This window comes from Mercurialis annua, linkage group LG7 (genome assembly GCF_937616625.2).
Source record: "Mercurialis annua linkage group LG7, ddMerAnnu1.2, whole genome shotgun sequence".
Classification (NCBI taxonomy): domain Eukaryota; kingdom Viridiplantae; phylum Streptophyta; class Magnoliopsida; order Malpighiales; family Euphorbiaceae; genus Mercurialis; species Mercurialis annua.
The window spans coordinates 5,303,199-5,322,766 of NC_065576.1; the positions used below are offsets into that span (position 1 = coordinate 5,303,199).

A 19,568-nucleotide genomic window follows, 5' to 3' on the forward strand; every position below is an offset into this window, starting at 1 on the left:
CTCTTCTGGCCCCCTCTTTTTTCTTATTTTTATTTGAAAAACTTCACATTTATTTGGTCTTTTATGATCAATTAAAATTCATTTCATTTATTTGGTCTTTTTTTGATAAATTTAATTTCACAATCCTATATTTCAAAAGTAAAATAATTATTTATTTATCAATAATTTTTTGATAAAAGTTAAAATTATATTATATTTATAAAAATTATGATCAACAAAAATAATTTATTATCCGATCTATTAAAAATTAAATAAAACAAACATAGCAGATATCATAAAATAAAAATCTAACAGCGCCAAGTTAAAAAAGAAATTCATACATACATCTTATACACTTCAAAAAAAGAATTCTTCTTGAAGAGGTTTATCGTTTTAATGACTTTTGTTCGTTTTAGTCCGAAATAACCGAGCTAGTATTTTCGAACATCAGATGATAACCATATAAAAGAATTCATTTGAAGATTTTTATTACCATAATAATAATAAAAAAAATAAGTACTAGTAGCATTTTGGTTACTAGTCCTAGACAAACAGAAGAGATATAGAAAAGACAGGGACTTGAAAAAGCATACTGAATTAAATAAATTAGTAAAACAAAACAAAAGGCAAGTGAACGGATTATAGTGAGAGAAAGTGACTAATTTTATTATTTTCTTTTTTATCAAAAAAAAATAAAGCCCTGAAATCAGGTATTTATAGGCACCATAAGAGCACCTCATACCTCTACAATGATGAACTGCTCACTGCTTAACCCAAGCAGAAGAACAAAATAAAAATATTTAACGTTCTTATTATTTTCTTTCCTCTCATATTTCTTCACTTAAAATTCCATTTTCTTGATATCTTTTCATTTCTTGATTTCACTAATTTCAAAGCAGTAGCCTAGCCTCTGCAGCAGACCCTTTTCTTGCTTATTTCACACGTTATTATCTCTATATATAAACCTCCATCACCATCAAGAAATAGCAAAATAGCTTCAGTTTTCTTGACCTAAAAAAGCTTCAATTATTTTGGGTTCTTGATATTTGATTAAGTAATACGATTATTATGGAAGAAGACAGATTAACAATAGTAGTACGAGAGTTTAATCCGAGCCAAGACCGAGTTGGTGTCGAACAAGTAGAAAGAAGATGCGAAGTTGGTCCTAGCGGCAAGCTTTCGCTCTTCACCGACCTCTTAGGTGACCCAATTTGCCGAGTTCGCAACTCACCTGCTTTTCTCATGCTGGTAAACACAAATTTTTAGTGATTTTTTTTAAGTCTCTGTTGTAATAATAAATGGTTATGTGGGTATCATTTTGGTTTCTAATAAGTATGTTTTTGTTGAATGATAATTTTATTATAGGTGGCTGAGTTGGGTGAGGAGATAGTGGGGATGATTAGAGGGTGCATCAAAACCGTTACATGTGGCAAAAAGATGTCAAGACATGTCAAAAACAATACTATTATTGATCATAATCCTAAATCTCTGCCCATTTACACCAAAGTTGCTTATATTTTGGGTCTTCGAGTCTCTCCTTCTCATCGGTAACTACTTTATACTTCTAAATTTGTTTATTTTTGGCCTTTTTCTATCCTTAAAATTGGTCCCATTATAAATTATCACTCTTTTTTATTCTTTAGTTAATAATGGAATCATAATCATTGCTTAAAAAATGGCTTTTCGTATGCTTCTTGTTTTTAAAAAGTTAAAATTCCATGCAACGACGTCGTTTTTGGCGTTATTAACATTTTTAAAAATTAAAGGTAGATGACAGCTTTGATTAAATAATACTATTAACTGCCAATAATTGGGACTTATATCATTAATTAATTAATTAATTAATTGTTTTGCAGGAGGATGGGAATAGGTTTAAAACTGGTGCGTTCACTAGAAGAGTGGTTTCGGGAAAACGGCGCTGAATATTCATACTTAGCTACTGAAAACGACAACCACGCTTCCGTTAAGCTATTCACCGACAAATGCGGCTATTCAAAGTTCCGTACTCCTGCTATACTAGTCAACCCAGTTTTCGCTCACCGGCTTGCCGTTTCAAGAAAAGTCACCGTCTTTAAACTCCCTCCGAACGACGCCGAATTGCTCTACCGACGTCGTTTTGCTACCACTGAGTTCTTCCCTCGTGACATTGACTCAGTCCTCAATAACAAGCTCACTTTAGGCACTTTCTTGGCTGTGCCACGTGGCGCTTATGAACACGATTCTTGGCCCGGGTTTGATAAGTTTATATCCGACCCGCCGGAGTCTTGGGCTGTGCTTAGTGTGTGGAACTGTAAGGATGTGTTTAGACTTGAAGTTCGTGGCGCGTCGCGGGTGAAAAAAACTTTTGCTAAAACGACTAGAATTGTCGACAAAGCGTTGCCGTTTTTGAGATTACCGTCAGTTCCGGAGCTGTTTAGGCCATTTGGGTTGCATTTCTTGTACGGTCTTGGAGGTGAAGGCCCACACACGATTAAAATGGTGAAAGCGCTTTGTGCTCACGCGCATAATTTAGCAAAGGAGCGTGGGTGTGGTGTCGTGGCTACAGAGGTGTCAAGTCGCGAACCGCTTAAGTTAGGAATTCCACACTGGAAAATGCTATCGTGCGCTGAGGATTTGTGGTGCATTAAAAGACTCGGGGAAGACTACAGTGACGGGTCAGTTGGTGACTGGACTAAATCACCGCCTGGAGTGTCTATTTTTGTTGACCCTAGAGAGTTCTAAAACGACATGTAGTTTCCATTAGAGTAAAGACAAAAGGCAAGGGAAAAAAAGGGTTTTTTTGGGTTAATTATTTTTTTTAGTGGTTTTTAGAAGTGTTTTTCCTCTCTTTAATTTGGAAGATTTGGGGGGTAAAAAAGAAGGAATTAGAATATATGGGGTTTTTTGTTGTATAATGGAAGAATATCCCACTTTTATTAATATCTAAGTTTTTTGTTCTTAGTTTTTCTTTTGTATATATGAATATCGCTTTAATAGATCCTATTTCAGCCAAATGCAGCCTCAATTTATTTTTTATATATTCCTAAGGACTTTTAATATTGATGATAATTAAAGAGGAATATCTGGAAATGATTATGGAATAATATTTTTATTTAGACTGATTTTATATAAATAAATTATTTTAAAATTGTAAAAATCACTGGTGATTCAACATAAATCAATCAATATGAATTAAAACATCCTTCTATTTCTTAACATCTCCTAAAAGTTGATGAGTATTTCATGCAATAAATTTTTATAAAGACTAGGACCCTATTTTTACTTGAACAAAAAGAATAAAATCTTTTTGTATCCACGTCATTAATCATACCTTTTTTTTTATTACATTAATAAACAATACACATATATACTCTATATCTTTAATTCCTTGAGGGTTAAGTTGTAGTATCTTTCCAATTAGGGTTAACGGACATCATCAAACCCTTAAATATAGTCTACCCTTTAGCAAATTTTGACCACAAAATGTCCTTTAATGTAAGGCAAAGGTGTATACCAATTGTCCAAATATATCTTATTAATAAGATCACAAAATTTAAATAAAATATAGTCATAATGGACAACTTTTTAGTGGATGAAACTTTGGTGGAGGGATTCTTTTGCTTTTACAAATATTTAGTTGAAATTGACGGGAGATTTGGCTTTTTGCTGCTGTGTGTTAGCATTGAGAGTAGATAGTGGAAATTGGCATAATGAATAATTATTCAATTTATAAAATTAATTTTCAAACACAAAAATTAACATAAGATTTAAGAATATAATTATACTCATTTTAAAAAATTATTTTGTTTAACTTTATAAAATTATAGTAATAAAATATAAATTAGTTTTTATTTTTGTTCATCTTATAAAAAATTTATGAATCCGACGATCGGTATAAAATATATTTGATTTTTGTCCTTTCCTCTCAATATGGACCCTTTTCTTTCGATATTCTCTTTATATTTCTTATCCCCCTTTCATTTTGGTGGCTTTAGTTTAGAACTATATGGACCATTTAGGAGGGTTCTAAAGATTGTGACACTTTTGTAACCTAATCAATTTAGATATAACCGAAAATTATTTATCTTCTTTTTAACCTCAATTTGTAACTCCTAATTCTATAAAAGAACATTACTAGTCTCGTCATTTATATACCCACTTTTTTTCTTCCCTTGAATTAGTTTTTCTAGCCATTTGGTTTGTGTTATTTGGAGAATTAAAGGATACCCTTTAGCTTAAATATTTTTCATGGGAAGGCTTGGTGATTTTTTTAGGTTTTTCTTAAAAATATAAGATTGAAAAGGAAATTTTCAATATTAAACTATTAATATTGAACATAATATCCATATGTATCACTAGTTTAAGCATAAATTTGATGAAGTTTTATTAAATTTTTTATTTAAACAAAAAGTGAAAAAAATTCGGAAAATGTCTAATAAGTTAAATATAAAAAAATATAACTAAAAGTAATATATTGTAGACACATATTTTTTCGGGTACAGAAAAATTCTATCCACAGTCATTTTCTGCATTAAATTTATGGAATTTTTGCTTCAAATATATTTGTGGTATTTATTTGTAAATAAATTTAATTATATATATATATATATATATATATATATATATATATATATATATATATATATCGAAAGAACTGAAATTACGGTATCAAAATGTTATCAAAAAAGGCTAAATTCATTAAATAAAATGTGAGATATAAGAAATAATGACTCCTCAATGATTGTGACCGAGAGAATACTAATAATTTAGCAAATACAGCCATCAATAAAGGTTTATCTAACCACCGAATGAGCCACCAAAAAACATTTATAGTGTACAAAATGAAATTTAGCATCTAAAAATTAAAAAACTAGGTTAAGAAAATCTGTCACTCCAACATCTCTTTCATTTTTCTTTTTTGCATTGATAGGTTCTTGATAATTACCTTTCAAATTATAAATTCATTTATCCATTACAAATTGTACTCATTGATATTATTAATAGAAAGTTTTAATATATATTTTAATTTTTTTTATAAAATTAGTCACATTAAATAATTAAATAATTTAGTTATTTACTAAATGGAGTTAATTAAAAGTACTAATACGACAATTATAAACTTTTTCTTAAGATTATTTGAGCAGTTTTTTCTCGATTAAAAATTGGGAAAAGTACAAAATTGCTCCTTGAATATAGGCTTATCAAATTAACTGCTGTTAAAGATGAAAAAAGAAAAAAACAACCGAAACCGTTCAAAAATAAAAGGTGAAACTGGTTATGCACGTCATAAACGCCTGTGATGGTACTAAGTCAATGACTCACCAACCAGTGAAAAAGGAAGCACGGGATTTTTGCATTTTTATAGAAAAATCATCATAAGGATCATGACAATTAGATTGATTCAAATCAAAATTTAATGTGACTGCTAAGTGAAAATAATACTAAACCCCTAATTTCTTGGAATAGAACCGGTTCTAGCATCGATCGATCGATGGGATGCTTATAATGCGAACAATATGGTGATTATATGATGTTTTTCTTATTTACGTAAACATACATTTTATAGTCACATCATCAAAAATTAACGAGAAAAGAAATGAAACTTATGATATAAAGTTTTAGTGCGATACTATTAGAATTAAGATTTTCAATTGTTACAAACTTTAAAAAAAATATTGAAAGACATAAGTGATAAGAAAACTGAAAAAGATTTGGTACAAATATCCTATTAAATTACATGTTTTTTTTAAAATTTCAAAAAAATTACATGTTTTAATCTCCAAATTATTAAGCTAGGTGAGTTAATTTTTATTATTTATTTGTAATTATATAAAAACTTATTAACTTGAAAGTTTGGACGTTGAAAAAAAAACTTTTTGTCATAGTCATAAAGAATTACTATATTTTAACACTTGTAAATTCTTTCAAACTTTATTATTAGCTCAGATATTTAAATGATTATTAGTTTTTTATAAAATAAATTATTTAGTTATTAATAATATAAATTAATATTAGTATTTTAATAATTATGTGTGTCCGACTAAAATAGAAAATAAAAGCAAAAAGAGAAAGTAAAGAAAGCCAACCGGAGGTGCCTGGAGAATGGTAACTGTTTTATCCAAAAGTGGATATTGACTCTAATTTTGTTGTCGCTGTTACTTTAACGGAGCAACTGACCAATTATTTTGGGCAACGGAATCGCAATGCCTTTGTGATTGTCTATTGTCTGTTACTGGTAACCGTAACAGTACACCTCATCATTCCATATATACATACAAAAACTTTTATGACTAATAACTGTAATTCTTCCACAATTTAAATTCATGTTTATGATAAATTATTTTTTTGATGATAAATGATAAAATTGGTATCCAAACAAAGTAGAGATAAAATAATTTTAATTTTTTTTAAGCTTGTTACACTAATTGTTATCAAAATAAAGTTTTGAAATTTTAAGAAAATAGCATAAATCTATTTATATCATTACTAAACAAATTAAATAAAGTTATTTAATAAAAAAAATTTGAATTATTATTTTTTGCTTAATTTTGTTAAGATACCAGACATGTCAAAAAATTTACGAGTTATTGAAATTTAAAAGTAAATAATGCAAATTAAATTATATTTTTTTTGTTTTTTATATAAAAATATGTATCCAATGAACTGTAATTCAAATGTTACATCCGTTAGACAGTAATCTGCTAGGTCGTGGGTTCGATTCCTCTCACAAGCGCTCTCCCACCCTAATTATCAAAAACTTATCATTTATCAAAAAAAAAAATGTATTCTTTCCTCATGTATATATATATTTCCTTATAATCTACTTTTTTCTTATTATTATATTTAAGGAATTTATATTCATTTTATTTTTAGTACACTTTATCTATATAATTATAGTATTCATTAACATTACTAAGTGCATAAAACAATTTTTACTTTATAAAAATACAAAAAAAATTGGCCAAATGTTGTAAAAAGGCCAAACCTTTCACAAAAGTTTCACAAAAGTCCTGACCTTTCAATTTTGTCGATTTTGGCCAAAAACTGATTATTTGGTTTCACAAAAGTCCTGAACTTTCAATTTTGTCGATTTTGGCTAAAAATGGATTATTTGGTTTCACAAACGTCCTGACCTTTCAATATTTGGCATGTCACATAGGCGTCACATAGGCGCCACATAGGCAAATTGAAATCAATCTGAGAGTTGGCCACAATTGAAACCAAATAATCAGTTTTTGGCCAAAATCGACAAAATTGAAAGGTCAGGACTTTTGTGAAACTTTTATAAAAGGTTTGGCCATTTTAAAGCATTTGGCCAAAAAAATTAGAAGACACCTATGTTTTAGTAGAATGTTAATACTTTATACTAAATTTCACTGGTATTTTCTTTTAATTTGTCTTCAGATGAGAGATTGAAGTTCTTATTAAAAGAAATGTTTGTAATTTGTAAACGACTCTTTATATTTTGGAGGGGAGCTCGATTACTAATTATTTTAATATTATTAATTGAAAGAATCAACACAAAATTAGAATTGGATTATTGATTATATATTTTCATAGTGTTGTTTGGTCCATTTTTTTTATAAATTTTTATACTTATATTTGGTTTATTCAAAGATAATAGTGATTCTATTTTTAAAATTGATAATATTTATTTTATATGAATTACTAAATAATTCATTAGCCAATAAAATATCATTTTGTCTCATTCACCCATTCTTTTAGTAATTTGTTTTCCTGCCCTTTAAAAATTATAAGAAAATTATCTTGTACATATCCTATATAAAAAATTACATTCTCAAGTGTTGGTCATTAATTCTTATTATATAAAAATATATTAATAACTACAAAATCATTCTTTAAATTATGAGAGACATTTTTATTTTAGTATTAATTCAATCTGTCATCTATTTTTAATTACTAAATAGTTATAATTAAATAACTCATTAAAATATATATCCTGTCATTAATAATATAAAATAATTTTTCGTCTTTTATCTATAAATAAAAAATTCCGTCCTTTTCTTTTTTTAATTTCTAACTCTATCCTTGCATACAAGTGTCAATTATAGTAAATTTTCAGTATCTTCCTCATGAAAATGAAATCGATACAATGAACTAGCTATAAGCTATTAAGTATTGATGGATCCGGACATCTCGACTCATAGTCTAATGCAGTTACTGATGTATCTTCAGATACAAGTAAGCTGCCAAGTCAGCAATCTAAGTAGGAGAAGCTGATTGCTCATTTCCAGCTCATATACAGCTGTACTTCCAGCTCATATACAGCTGTACTCATGTGTTTCATGCTGATAGGTTGTTACTAACAGAGTTAGTTAGTTAGTCACAGAGCAGCAGTTATTTTAACAGTAGATTCCTTTTCTGTTAAGTCTGTTAGAAGGCGGTTATCTGCTTCTTCTATAAAAGCAGATTATGCTTCTCTTGTAATCTCTAATGATTAAAGATCAATAAAACAACTCTTCTTCTTCTTTATCTTAACATGGTATCAGAGCTATGAAACTAGTTTTCTGAATACTTCCGCAAAATTACTCTGATCTTTAATCATTAGAGATTACAAGAGAAGCATAATCTGCTTTTATAGAAGAAGCAGATAACCGCCTTCTAACAGACTTAACAGAAAAGGAATCTACTGTTAAAATAACTGCTGCTCTGTGACTAACTAACTAACTCTGTTAGTAACAACCTATCAGCATGAAACACATGAGTACAGCTGTATATGAGCTGGAAGTACAGCTGTATATGAGCTGGAAATGAGCAATCAGCTTCTCCTACTTAGATTGCTGACTTGGCAGCTTACTTGTATCTGAAGATACATCAGTAACTGCATTATAGTCAACTTGCAAAAAACGGTAGATGGCTGATCGAATAGTATGTCTGATTAGCTCTTCAATGTTTAAGTCAGTTTAGTTTTAAGGGAGAATAATTATATTTGTTGTAAATTTATCTGTTTTAGGCATACCTCAAACTCATTATATATTGGTAGTGAGAGAATACATTATAGCCTCTAAGTAGGAAAGAGATTTCTATTTAGCATAAGAATTCAAATAGAAAAAAAATTTCTATTTGACATGTAAATCTATTTAGGAATATGATTGCTAATAGGAATGTGTTTACTGTTCTTTTTAAAAAATTGATCTTCTAGAATCTCTTTTAGTTTCGGTATTAAATTATATTCAGATTTTTCGACGAGTCTCAAGATCGTATCGGTGGGCGTATCTCATCGGACTCGATAATATTTCGGTTTTTATCAAGTATTAATTAAAAGTTTTCCCTCAATTCTGGTAGCTTTTTTTTTTTGCAACTTTAACAATTTATAAATTGAAAGAGATTGCCAATGTAAAGATCTTTACTAATGTTGTCTTATTATTTTAAATATTTGTCTATGTTAGCAATAATACAAAGAAACAAATATTTAAAAAGTTTAAAATAGGGACAAGATTGATTAATCTAATAATAATATGGGCATAAAGTTTTGTATGTATTGCGCTAAGTAAGTGCAAGGCAAGTCTTGACTAGGGTTGTCTCTATCATTAAATGTTAAATAAAATGTTAATGTGGGTTAAATTAACATATTTAGGTATAGAATGTGACACTTAAGTCCAATTATTATGTTTTTAGGGAAAAGATATGTCCCTAAAAAGAGTATTTTCCACACAAAAAACAATGATTAAGATAAAAGCTTAATAGTTAATGTTAATGGGTTATGTTATGCAATGTACTGTCACTTTTTTTTTATATTAAAAGTAGAGAGGGAAGAATCCAGTCAGTTGCAGAATTAGAATTATTTTTAGTCCGGATTGAATGATAAGCGATCACTTAAAATTGGACGTGATTGGTAACAAAATTGCTCTCTCAAAAAAAAAATGTATCCTCTCCAAAAAAATATAAATCAAAAATTGTATTTTTGAAGAAGAGTTTTTAGAGCATCTCTAACAATACTTTTTATATTAAAAAACATTTTTTGAAAAATAAAAAGAATCTTTAAAATAAAGAGTGCTAATTTTAATTTTACTCCAATGACCTCTTTAATCTAATTTTTTATTTTATTTTACTTTTATGAATAATAATAAAAAAATAAATATTAATAATTTTAATTTAATAGTTTTTTAATATAATTTTTATTTTAGTTTATTTTTATAAAAATAATATAAATATTAAATATTAATAATATAATTTATTTTTATTTTAAATTAATTAATTTATTGAGTTGTTAAAAATAAAAAAATATTACATTTTAAAATTTTATCTCTTAAAATATAAAATAGAGAGTGAAAATAGCTCTCCACATTTAGAGAGCCATTTTCACTCTCTATTCTAAATTTAAAGAATAAAGAGTTCATTGGACTCTCATTTTATTGTCAAACTCTTTAAACTACAAAGTTTGACAATTTTAGAGAGTTTTTTAGAGATGCTATTAGCCTTTAGCAAAAAAACCACGTCTTCCATCCTTTAAGCTTTACTTTTTTATATGTTTCTTATTTAGTTATTGATCAATAATATTACTTATTTGGAGGAATTTTTATGTTAGATGGTTGATAAACTATAGTTTGAAGAAAGTGGTTTCATTGGCTAGAAATCACCTTTTAATTTTAACTAGTAATTTTTTAAAAAAATCTCGAGTCGGTTTGAAAGATATTTACTCGGATCAAGAAAATTAAATTTTTTTTGATCAGATTTAAATCCTCAACTTTAAAAATAAAAATTTTAAAAAAATTTGTGGTGTTTTTTAACAATATGTTATTTGATGTATGAACATGTGTTTTATTAGATTTATTTTTTGGATTCACGTTGAGGTTGAGACTTGAAAAACTTGGGTTTTAAGAATGGAGCGGTTTTAAAATTGTACTTTTAATGTTTGAACCATATATATATATTGAGTGATCCATTTTGTAATTTGATAAGCTCTTAACGATGACAGTCTTTGTAGTTCTTATCATTTTATAAAATATTTCACTCAAATATGTTGACAAAACGTTCATCTATGTATTTTCATTATTTTTAATGGAAAATCTAGCCTATGACAAAAAAAGAATGATAAGTGATTATTTAGTTCATGTCTGCTTTTGATAATTTAAACTTAACATCTTTATAGTTTTGGCTTCAATATAAATATATCTTTAAAAAAAATCAAAAATCTAAAGGCAATCAGAATCAGAGCATATATCCAAGTCTATAAAGGCCCGTTTGATTTAATTATTTCTTATAACTGGTTACTGTTAGCTGGTAGTTGATAGCTGTTAGCTGATAGACAATAGTTGTTTGATGAAATATAATCAACTATTGTTGCTGATATGTTAAATGACCTTAAAGGGCAATAATAATTTTTTTTATTTTGTTATATTAAATAAATTATAAAAATTATTTTTCATAAGAAATAACATCTTATTTAAATATAAAATATTTTAAAAAAATTATAATTAATTTAAAAAATTATTTGATTATAACTGTTATAATATAACTAAGCTAATTTGTATTATCTAGAAATAATTAAAATGATTTTATATACTATAAAATAATAAATTTTAGCAAAGATAGTTTTATCTAAATAATTAATAATATTAAAACAGCTATCAACTGTTGGCAAAAAAATTTCAAATTAAATTTTTTACAATAGCAACTGTTAAAGGCTTAAAAAGCTACAAACAACTATTCAAATTTTCTCATTTTTATGTTTAAGTGAATTTTTTTGAAAAATAAAAGATAAAAACCCCACTGAAAAGTTAAAACAAACACTCCCTAAATGATTATATTAACTTCCGAATCCAATTTGAAACTTTCAGTTTGAAATATAATTTTTCTATTATTATATTATACGCATGCCTATTGAGAAAATTTGACTTAAGTAGCAATTTGTCCCTTCAACTTGTAAGCAATGGGCAATTAACACATATATTAACTTTGTGGGCAAATCAGTACACGAACTTGGTGATTATAGGCAATTAGCCCATTTTGACAAATTAACTTACAAGTTTAGGGGGCAAATTGCCAATTTAAGATATAATTAACTTACAAATTAAAGGGGCGAATTGCTAAAATGGGACAAATTCTCATAATCACCAAGTTCGTGTACTGATTTGCCCATAAAATTAATATATGTGTTAATTGCTCATTACTTACAAGTTTAAGGGGCATATTGCCATTTAAGTCGAGAAAATTTTATACAAACTAGGTATGCTAGACATGTAAAATTCTTTCTTTCAATATATTTAAATTCTTTTTGCTAAAAGAAATGTAGCCTTGTTCATCTATATTTCTACCTATCATTTCTTATATCTATGAATTAAGTTGAAATACTTTATTTTAATATATTTTTTTGAAACACCAGTTAGCTTGGTTTATTAAAGAACTACGTCATCCGTGAATAAAATTAATAAAAATCGTAATATATCATTATATATGAGGTGATCATAAAGTCTATATAAATATCTACGTGTAGTATCACTTTTAATTTGTTACTCCTTTTTTTCTTTACCTTCAAAAGATTAGTGAGTGAGTGGTTTAGGTAAAAGGAAATAAGGTTACACAAAATTATAGTCAATTATTTGGTCGGCTCTATGCTTCTCTTATCTTTGTTAGTCTTCTATGCAAGTCAATGACTAAAGGAGATCTTTTTAGCTATTAATTATTTTTGTTGTGGCACATTATTTATCTAACAAATAAATATAGCATATAAAATATTAAATTTTTAAATGATCATATATTTATTATAAACAACTCCAACATTTAATATATCATATTAGTTTGTTATATAAATAACGCAGCACAATAATTACGTAACATGTATAATTTTTCCTTTTTAGGGCTAGTGTTTCTTACCTTTTTTCCTTTCTTTCATTTATTGAAGACTGAGTGTACAACTTGAGTTGTGTAGGTTAAATTTTTTAAAAAACTTATTTTTAAAGTGAGCCAAAAAATTTAAAATCTTTCGAATGATCAATATTACACTAGAAATGCTATCCTATTCAGAGTTCATGATTTACATAATCCATATTTGAACACTCTAGTTGAAGTTGGTTAGTGAGAAAATAAAAATTGGTGCTAGATAGTGTATGATGTGAGAGATTTCATTGTCTCAAGGTAAATTAAATGATTTGTTTATATAATATAATCTTTATTGAAGCAACCCACTTGGTCTATTTGCATTGCCTTCATATCTTAAAAGTTCATAATTGAAGATTAGAGAGCATATAAGCAAGAAAAATGAGAACAACCCACATTAACTAATGTTGTTCAGACCAAATCTTAGGAGCATCTTTCCTAATTTCTAATTTTTTAATTACTTTTTTGTATTCTGATTTTTTTTTAAAATATATTTTAAACCCACTTTTATAACCCAACTCTTTTAACCCAACTTATAGTAATATTTTATTCGTCAAATTCCCATCCAAAAATATATATCTCAAAAAAAAATTATCAATCCACTCTTTAATTGCCACGTCAGACGGCATAAAAAAAGGTGGGTTAAAAGTGTTAGATTTTATAGCATTACTTTTTTTAAATTATAATCGAATGGGGTTTGAATCTTATATCTCTTACGTACATTTAAATAACATATTTCAACTGCATGCTAAGTTGCAAGATATGGTAACATTGATTAAAAGGAAAATCATACTAGTTTACTCTTGAAAATAATACTTCAAATGTATAATTCATCCGTTTTAAGTATAATCATCTATTTTATTATTTTTGCATAATTTAAGAATATATATTATTCTTTATTTTTATAAATTAAATTCATTTTTTTCTATTATTTTTTTATTAAATATTATGACTAATTCACCTTTTTAGAATAATATCAATAAATAATAAAATTTTAAAAAGTCAATATAAAATAATTAATTTTTAAAATTACAATTTATTAAAAATAGATAAGTATTTGTGATAAAAAAAAGTGTTGGAACAAAGAGATTATTTTGTTATTGAATAATTGCTTTTTAATTTTTGGTTTGTTATTTAAATTATTTTGCTTGTTACTGTTTATAGAAGGCTTAATGCTTAAAAAACTCACATTTTTTTTTTTCGTTTATATCTTAACCTAGAAAAATTGTCACATATACTCTTGACGTTGTCTTTATGTTTCACCTCTAACCTCGAGATATTAAATTTGCCTCTTTTCATTTGAAAAAAAAAATTAAAATAGTCCTTCATTTTTAGCATATATTATAATTACACGTCAATGTTATTAATTATATAAAAACACTTTTTTCTTTAATAAAATTAATCATAATTATTTAATCATTCCCGACCTACAATCGTACTCCGATTTAAGAATCTGCTATCAAATTTTAAAACCGTAAAAAACTCTATAAATAAAATTAAATAAAATTATTTTTTTAAAAAATAATTTTTCGCCCACCGCCACCGTCCTCCTTCCAGGAAAGGAAGACAGTGTTCCTCCTTCCATGGAGGAACATATCTGTTTCTCCTTTTCTGTTCCTCCATGGCTGCTCCTCCTTCTCCAACGGCGGTGGCTCTGAAAATAGATTTTTTTAAAAAATAATATTAGTGGTTTTTTAAATCGGAGTATGATTGTAGGTTGTAATTAATAAAAAATATTTTATTTATTTTATTTTATTTAAATTAAAAAATTAATTAGTTTTAGGATTTATTTGAACGCTTTTAAAAATGAAGTATTTGTTTGTGTTTTTTTTAATAGAAAAAAGTATGAAATAAATTTATATTTAGTTGTTTTCAATAAATTATATTTTTTTTAAAATTTGGGGTAGAGGTGAAACATAAAGATAATATTAAGGGTATATGTGACAATTTTTCTAAGCTATGGTATAAAAAAAAAAGATTAAATGTGAGTTTTTTTTAAATAATTAAACTTTATAGAATCACTTGGATGAGGATACATCGTGAAGACGAATGAATTGGGCCTTTCAAATGTTTAAGTTGATCTATTACTGAATATAGTCCAAGTGTCCGAGTCAATTCACAGTAAGAATGAATCCGAGCTTCAGCTGTAAGAGGCCTTTTGATTAGGCTTGTTCATGGCCGGACTTGGACGGGCTCGGGCCAGATCTATTCAGATTTGAATACAAGTTCAAGTCTGGTTCGTATTTTATATTTACTATTCAAATCTGACATGGCACCCGTGGATCATATATATTACTTTTCTAGTCTCATAAAAATAGAAAAAGTAGTGGGTTTGCAAGAGTTAAAAAATTCATTAATTATGATTGATATATTCAAATATCCCTATAGTGCCCTTTAAATTTTTTAAAAGTGAAGCATTATAATATTATTGCATTTAATGTTCATGCAATAAAATTATGAAGGTAGTCTGATAATTTTATTATAAATTAAATAAATGTGTTTCTATCTTTATGGGACAAAAGAGTGCCTGTTTTTTCTATTTTTATGGGACGGAAGGAGTATACAGGGGCGGAACTAGGGAGGGTCCCTCCTCGCCGAAAAAAAATAAAAAAAAATAGATTTTGGGGTTTTATTAGTAGGGATAGAAACCGCCCCTACATGTGTTAGGGATGGATTTTTTTCCTATAGGGACGGTTAAAAACGCCCCTAAAATAGAAAATTTACAGATTTACACCATATTACAGCCGTTTGATTTTTTTTTAAATATCCGAATGTAAAAATTCCGATCCTTCTAATTTGGAGTCCTGATTCCGATCCTTCTAATTTGAACTTGTTTGAAAAAATATTTAAAAATAAAATTCAAACATGTTCATAAAATGTCCGAACTTGAGACAAAAATAAATTGTCCAAGTCCGAACAAAAGCAGACGGGGAGCAGACGGAAACTCGGACCTATGATAAGTCTACTTTTGATGCATTATATCTCTTTTTCTTGTATTTTTTAATAATGGTTCAATTAAATAAAAATGGACAAAGTCCACAAAAATTTAATTATAAAACAAAAACATTCGCAGTAAAAAATTGGTATTTAGACATGGAGTCATTCAATCATATGCCCGAATGTATGGAATTTATCGGATGAAACGCGGCGACGAAAAAATCATTGGAAGAATTGCGACGATGAGAAATCCACCGAAAAAATCACGACGGCGAAAAACCACGACGAGAAATCCACCGGAAGGCGCGCGATGATGGGATGGAAAAAAGCGACGATCAAAAAAAAGAAGAGAGGAAGAAAAAATTTGATAGGGTGAGCAATAAAGAGAGATATAAATTTGATTGGGAGGGAGAAGTGGAGAGAATTTGTTTGAGGAGAGAAAAAGTGTGACGGCTATAAGAATCAAATAGCATAAAATGAGATAAAACTCTAATATATAGTAGAATATTTTTGATATTATATTTTAAATAAAGGGTAAAGAGGGAAATTTCAAAAAGTAGGCTAAAAATGTGTAAATATATTTGTTCGCAGGAAAATATTTCCAAACTCGAATTTTTGAATTTATAGATTGTTACTTTACAGCTCGATGTTTTAACCGGTTAGGTCCGAAAAGCTGAACAGGATTTGATTAAACTAAATTAAAACATCAATCTGGAGGTTAACAGACTCAGGCGAGATTAATATTTAAACTACCCCTATTCCTAAATTAACCAACCGCGTGGGTGGGGTTGGGGATAGAAAAACGCAGGGTTTTGAAGTTTGTTTTTTGATTGTAGAGAATACAAACGTAAAACTAGCTATTTATAGGAACAAAACCTAAAATAGAAAATATAGTCTAATGAGATATAATCTCTTATTTAGATAAACTCTAAACTAAATGACTAAGATAATGACTAAAAATAAGATAATAACTAAATAAGATAAATGCTAAGCTAAGATAAGAATAATATGGCTTTTGGGGCCAAAAATCCGAACTAGCCCATATGAGCTTTTTTTGGGCCAATATAAACAATGTCCCCCACATTTTTTTGGCTGAATGTCAAGAAATATGAAGAAACGAATTTTATCGTATGTCAAAAATCATTTTTTAATCGGTCATAGACCGAAAAATTGAAATTCCATTTGTAACAAGCGACCAATTTTAGCCGAGACAATAATTAATTGTGATATCCGTTGCCACAAATATTAACTCGGCCATAAATTTTTAGCTCTTGATTTTGCACAACTGCAGCATATTATATATACCATTCGATTTCTTGAACGATGACCTTGCCACATTGATTTAACACCGGGATAAATAGGGTCAGTGCATATACTGGACCAACTTTAGGTGGAAATTAATTGCCAAGTAAAAATAATTCACTCATTAGCAAGTTAAATAACTCTGCCACTAAGCCGATTATAAAACCACACATTTTATGGATTTACTTGATTTTATATGTTCCTTATCTCCATGTCACCATGTTATACCCACTTTGATTCTTTCAATCCCCAACTTTCACTTAATTGGACGATCATTTAACCGGAGAAATTCTTAAGTAGACTCGGTCTACCACGTTATTCATAGACCAAATCTATCATATTATGACATATCATTAAAATAATGGCAATCTTGTAATATTATTATTCAAAGGTGTAAATAAGTAAAAAACGTGTCTAATTTTATCAAGATTATACGGATCAATATCTTGCCAAAATTAGTCTTTGATCGGCCAACAAAGATACATTGCGTATGCTTCCAGATTTCGGCCGATTAATAATTCGGTACGCAACAATTGTGTCACGCCTTTCTCGACCGATACTCCTTAAACTCCGAATTTATTTGGTGTTTGGGACAACTCGGCCTTTTTATTGGCAGACTCGGCGATACATTGTCCTAACAAGACTTTAACTAATAATTCCACAGCACTCGTTAACCTACCAAAATCCGCCTTTTTCTCCCGTTAAATTATTTTGATGGCTTCATCCATTTGATTCATCGCCTCGTCAAATACCCGTCGATTTTTTTGGGCTACCTTTATTACGCATGGTTATGAAATCGGCACGTGATAGTGAGAGGCGAGTGGGAGGTAGGTTGCAGACATCATTCGTCTCGTCATCATGTACTTGGTTCAGATGCTTGACTCTGAGATCGACAGTCGTTGTCCCAGCGGGGAGTGCGTTGCTCCCCAAGCAGCTGTAACCCGACGGTCATTGTTCCAGCGGGGGGTGCGTAAGTCCCCAAACAGCTGTAGCCTGACTTGTCATCCTTTGCCATGATCGCCTCCAAGCCTGAGTCTGAATCGCCTAATGATGGGCGACCTACTTCGGATTGGACTCGGCTATGTTAAAAAGTGCACCTGTAACTTTCCTTCGTTGTTCCAGTTTTTGTGCTCACCATAAACGCGTCCCCAGTGGAGTCGAACAAAAGAAGTTCGCAGAAAAATATTTTCAAGCTCGAATCTTTAAATTTATAGATGGGTACGTTACAGCTCGATGCTTTAACCGGTTCGTTCCGAAAAGCTGAACATGGTTTAATTAAACTAAATTAAAACATTAATCTGGAAGTTAACAAACCCAGACGAGATTAATATTTAAACTACTCCTACTCCTAAGTTAACTAACCGCGGGGGTTGGGGATAGTAAAGCGCAGGGCTTTGAAGTTTGTTTTTTTGATTGATTTGAGTTGTAGAGAATACGAACTTAAAACTATCTATTTATAGGAACAAACCCTGGAATAGAAAATCTAGTCTAATGAGATATAATCTCTTATTTAGATAAACACTAAGCTAAATGACTAAAATAATGATTAAAAATAAGATAATAACTAAATAAGATAAATACTAAGCTGAGATAAGATAAGAATAAAAGGATAATTAATGGCATTTGGGGTCAAAAATCCGAATTAGCCCATATGAGCTCTTTTTGCGCCGGTGTAAACAATGTTTTAAAAGGAAGTATTTTAAAATAATCCCAAATTTAAATCCGTAACACACTAAACTGTTCTAAGAATTGCATATAATAAGTTCAATCTAGAGATGTAAACGAGTCGAGCTACCCGAGTTCATCTGAAAAAATTCAAATCTAGTTCGAGTTTAAACTACTCAAGTTGCATTACGAGTCTAACTCGAGTATCAATTAAAGAAACTTGTGAAATTTTTTACAAATATAAAATAATTAATAATACAAATATAAAATAATTAATAATTTATATTTTTAGTATATTGACTTTATATAGCTCTAAATTTAAGTGTATGTTTTAATCGATCGAAATTCCTTTTTTATGGTGAAATATTGAATACTCCCTCTGTCCCACAACAATAGTCCACTTTCTTTCTTTCTTTTTCTAAATAGTTGTCCACATTACTTGTAAATCACAATTTAAAGTGTTGACTTTTCCATTTTACTCTTATTTACTATAGCCTACAAAATAAATTAGACATAACATTTAATAAGAGTATGATAGAAAAAATAAATATAAAATTGTGAAAAGTTGAAGCATTAATTATGCTTATTAAACTGTGTGAAAAGAGAAAAGTGAACTATTGTTTTGCGACGGAGGGAATATAAAATAATTTTTCAATGACCGATTTCATTCTGTATTCAAATCGAGTTAAATTTGAATAGCTAAGATGTCGCTCGAACTTAAAAATTTAAATCCATCCGATTTCAGCTTCGAGCTTGTATAATATAATTGAATTGGAGCTTGAATTTGGCATAATTCAGTGAATACTTGAAAATTGATTGCATTTGATTGAAATTCTCGTGGTTATGGTACATCAAAATCTAAAGCA

At 28.5% G+C, this 19,568-nt stretch overlaps 1 protein-coding gene across 1 annotated transcript; it reads left to right on the forward strand.

Moving 5' to 3' along the window:
- Positions 1 to 712: 712 nt before the first annotated feature.
- Positions 713 to 2,972, forward strand: LOC126657612 (probable N-acetyltransferase HLS1). The gene is made up of 3 exons (XM_050352320.2): positions 713 to 1,227; positions 1,345 to 1,526; positions 1,836 to 2,972. Exons 1-3 carry the CDS (start codon positions 1,048 to 1,050, stop codon positions 2,698 to 2,700), a joined length of 1,227 nt encoding a protein of 408 aa, XP_050208277.1. The 5' UTR covers positions 713 to 1,047; the 3' UTR covers positions 2,701 to 2,972.
- The last annotated feature ends 16,596 nt before the right edge of the window (positions 2,973 to 19,568 follow it).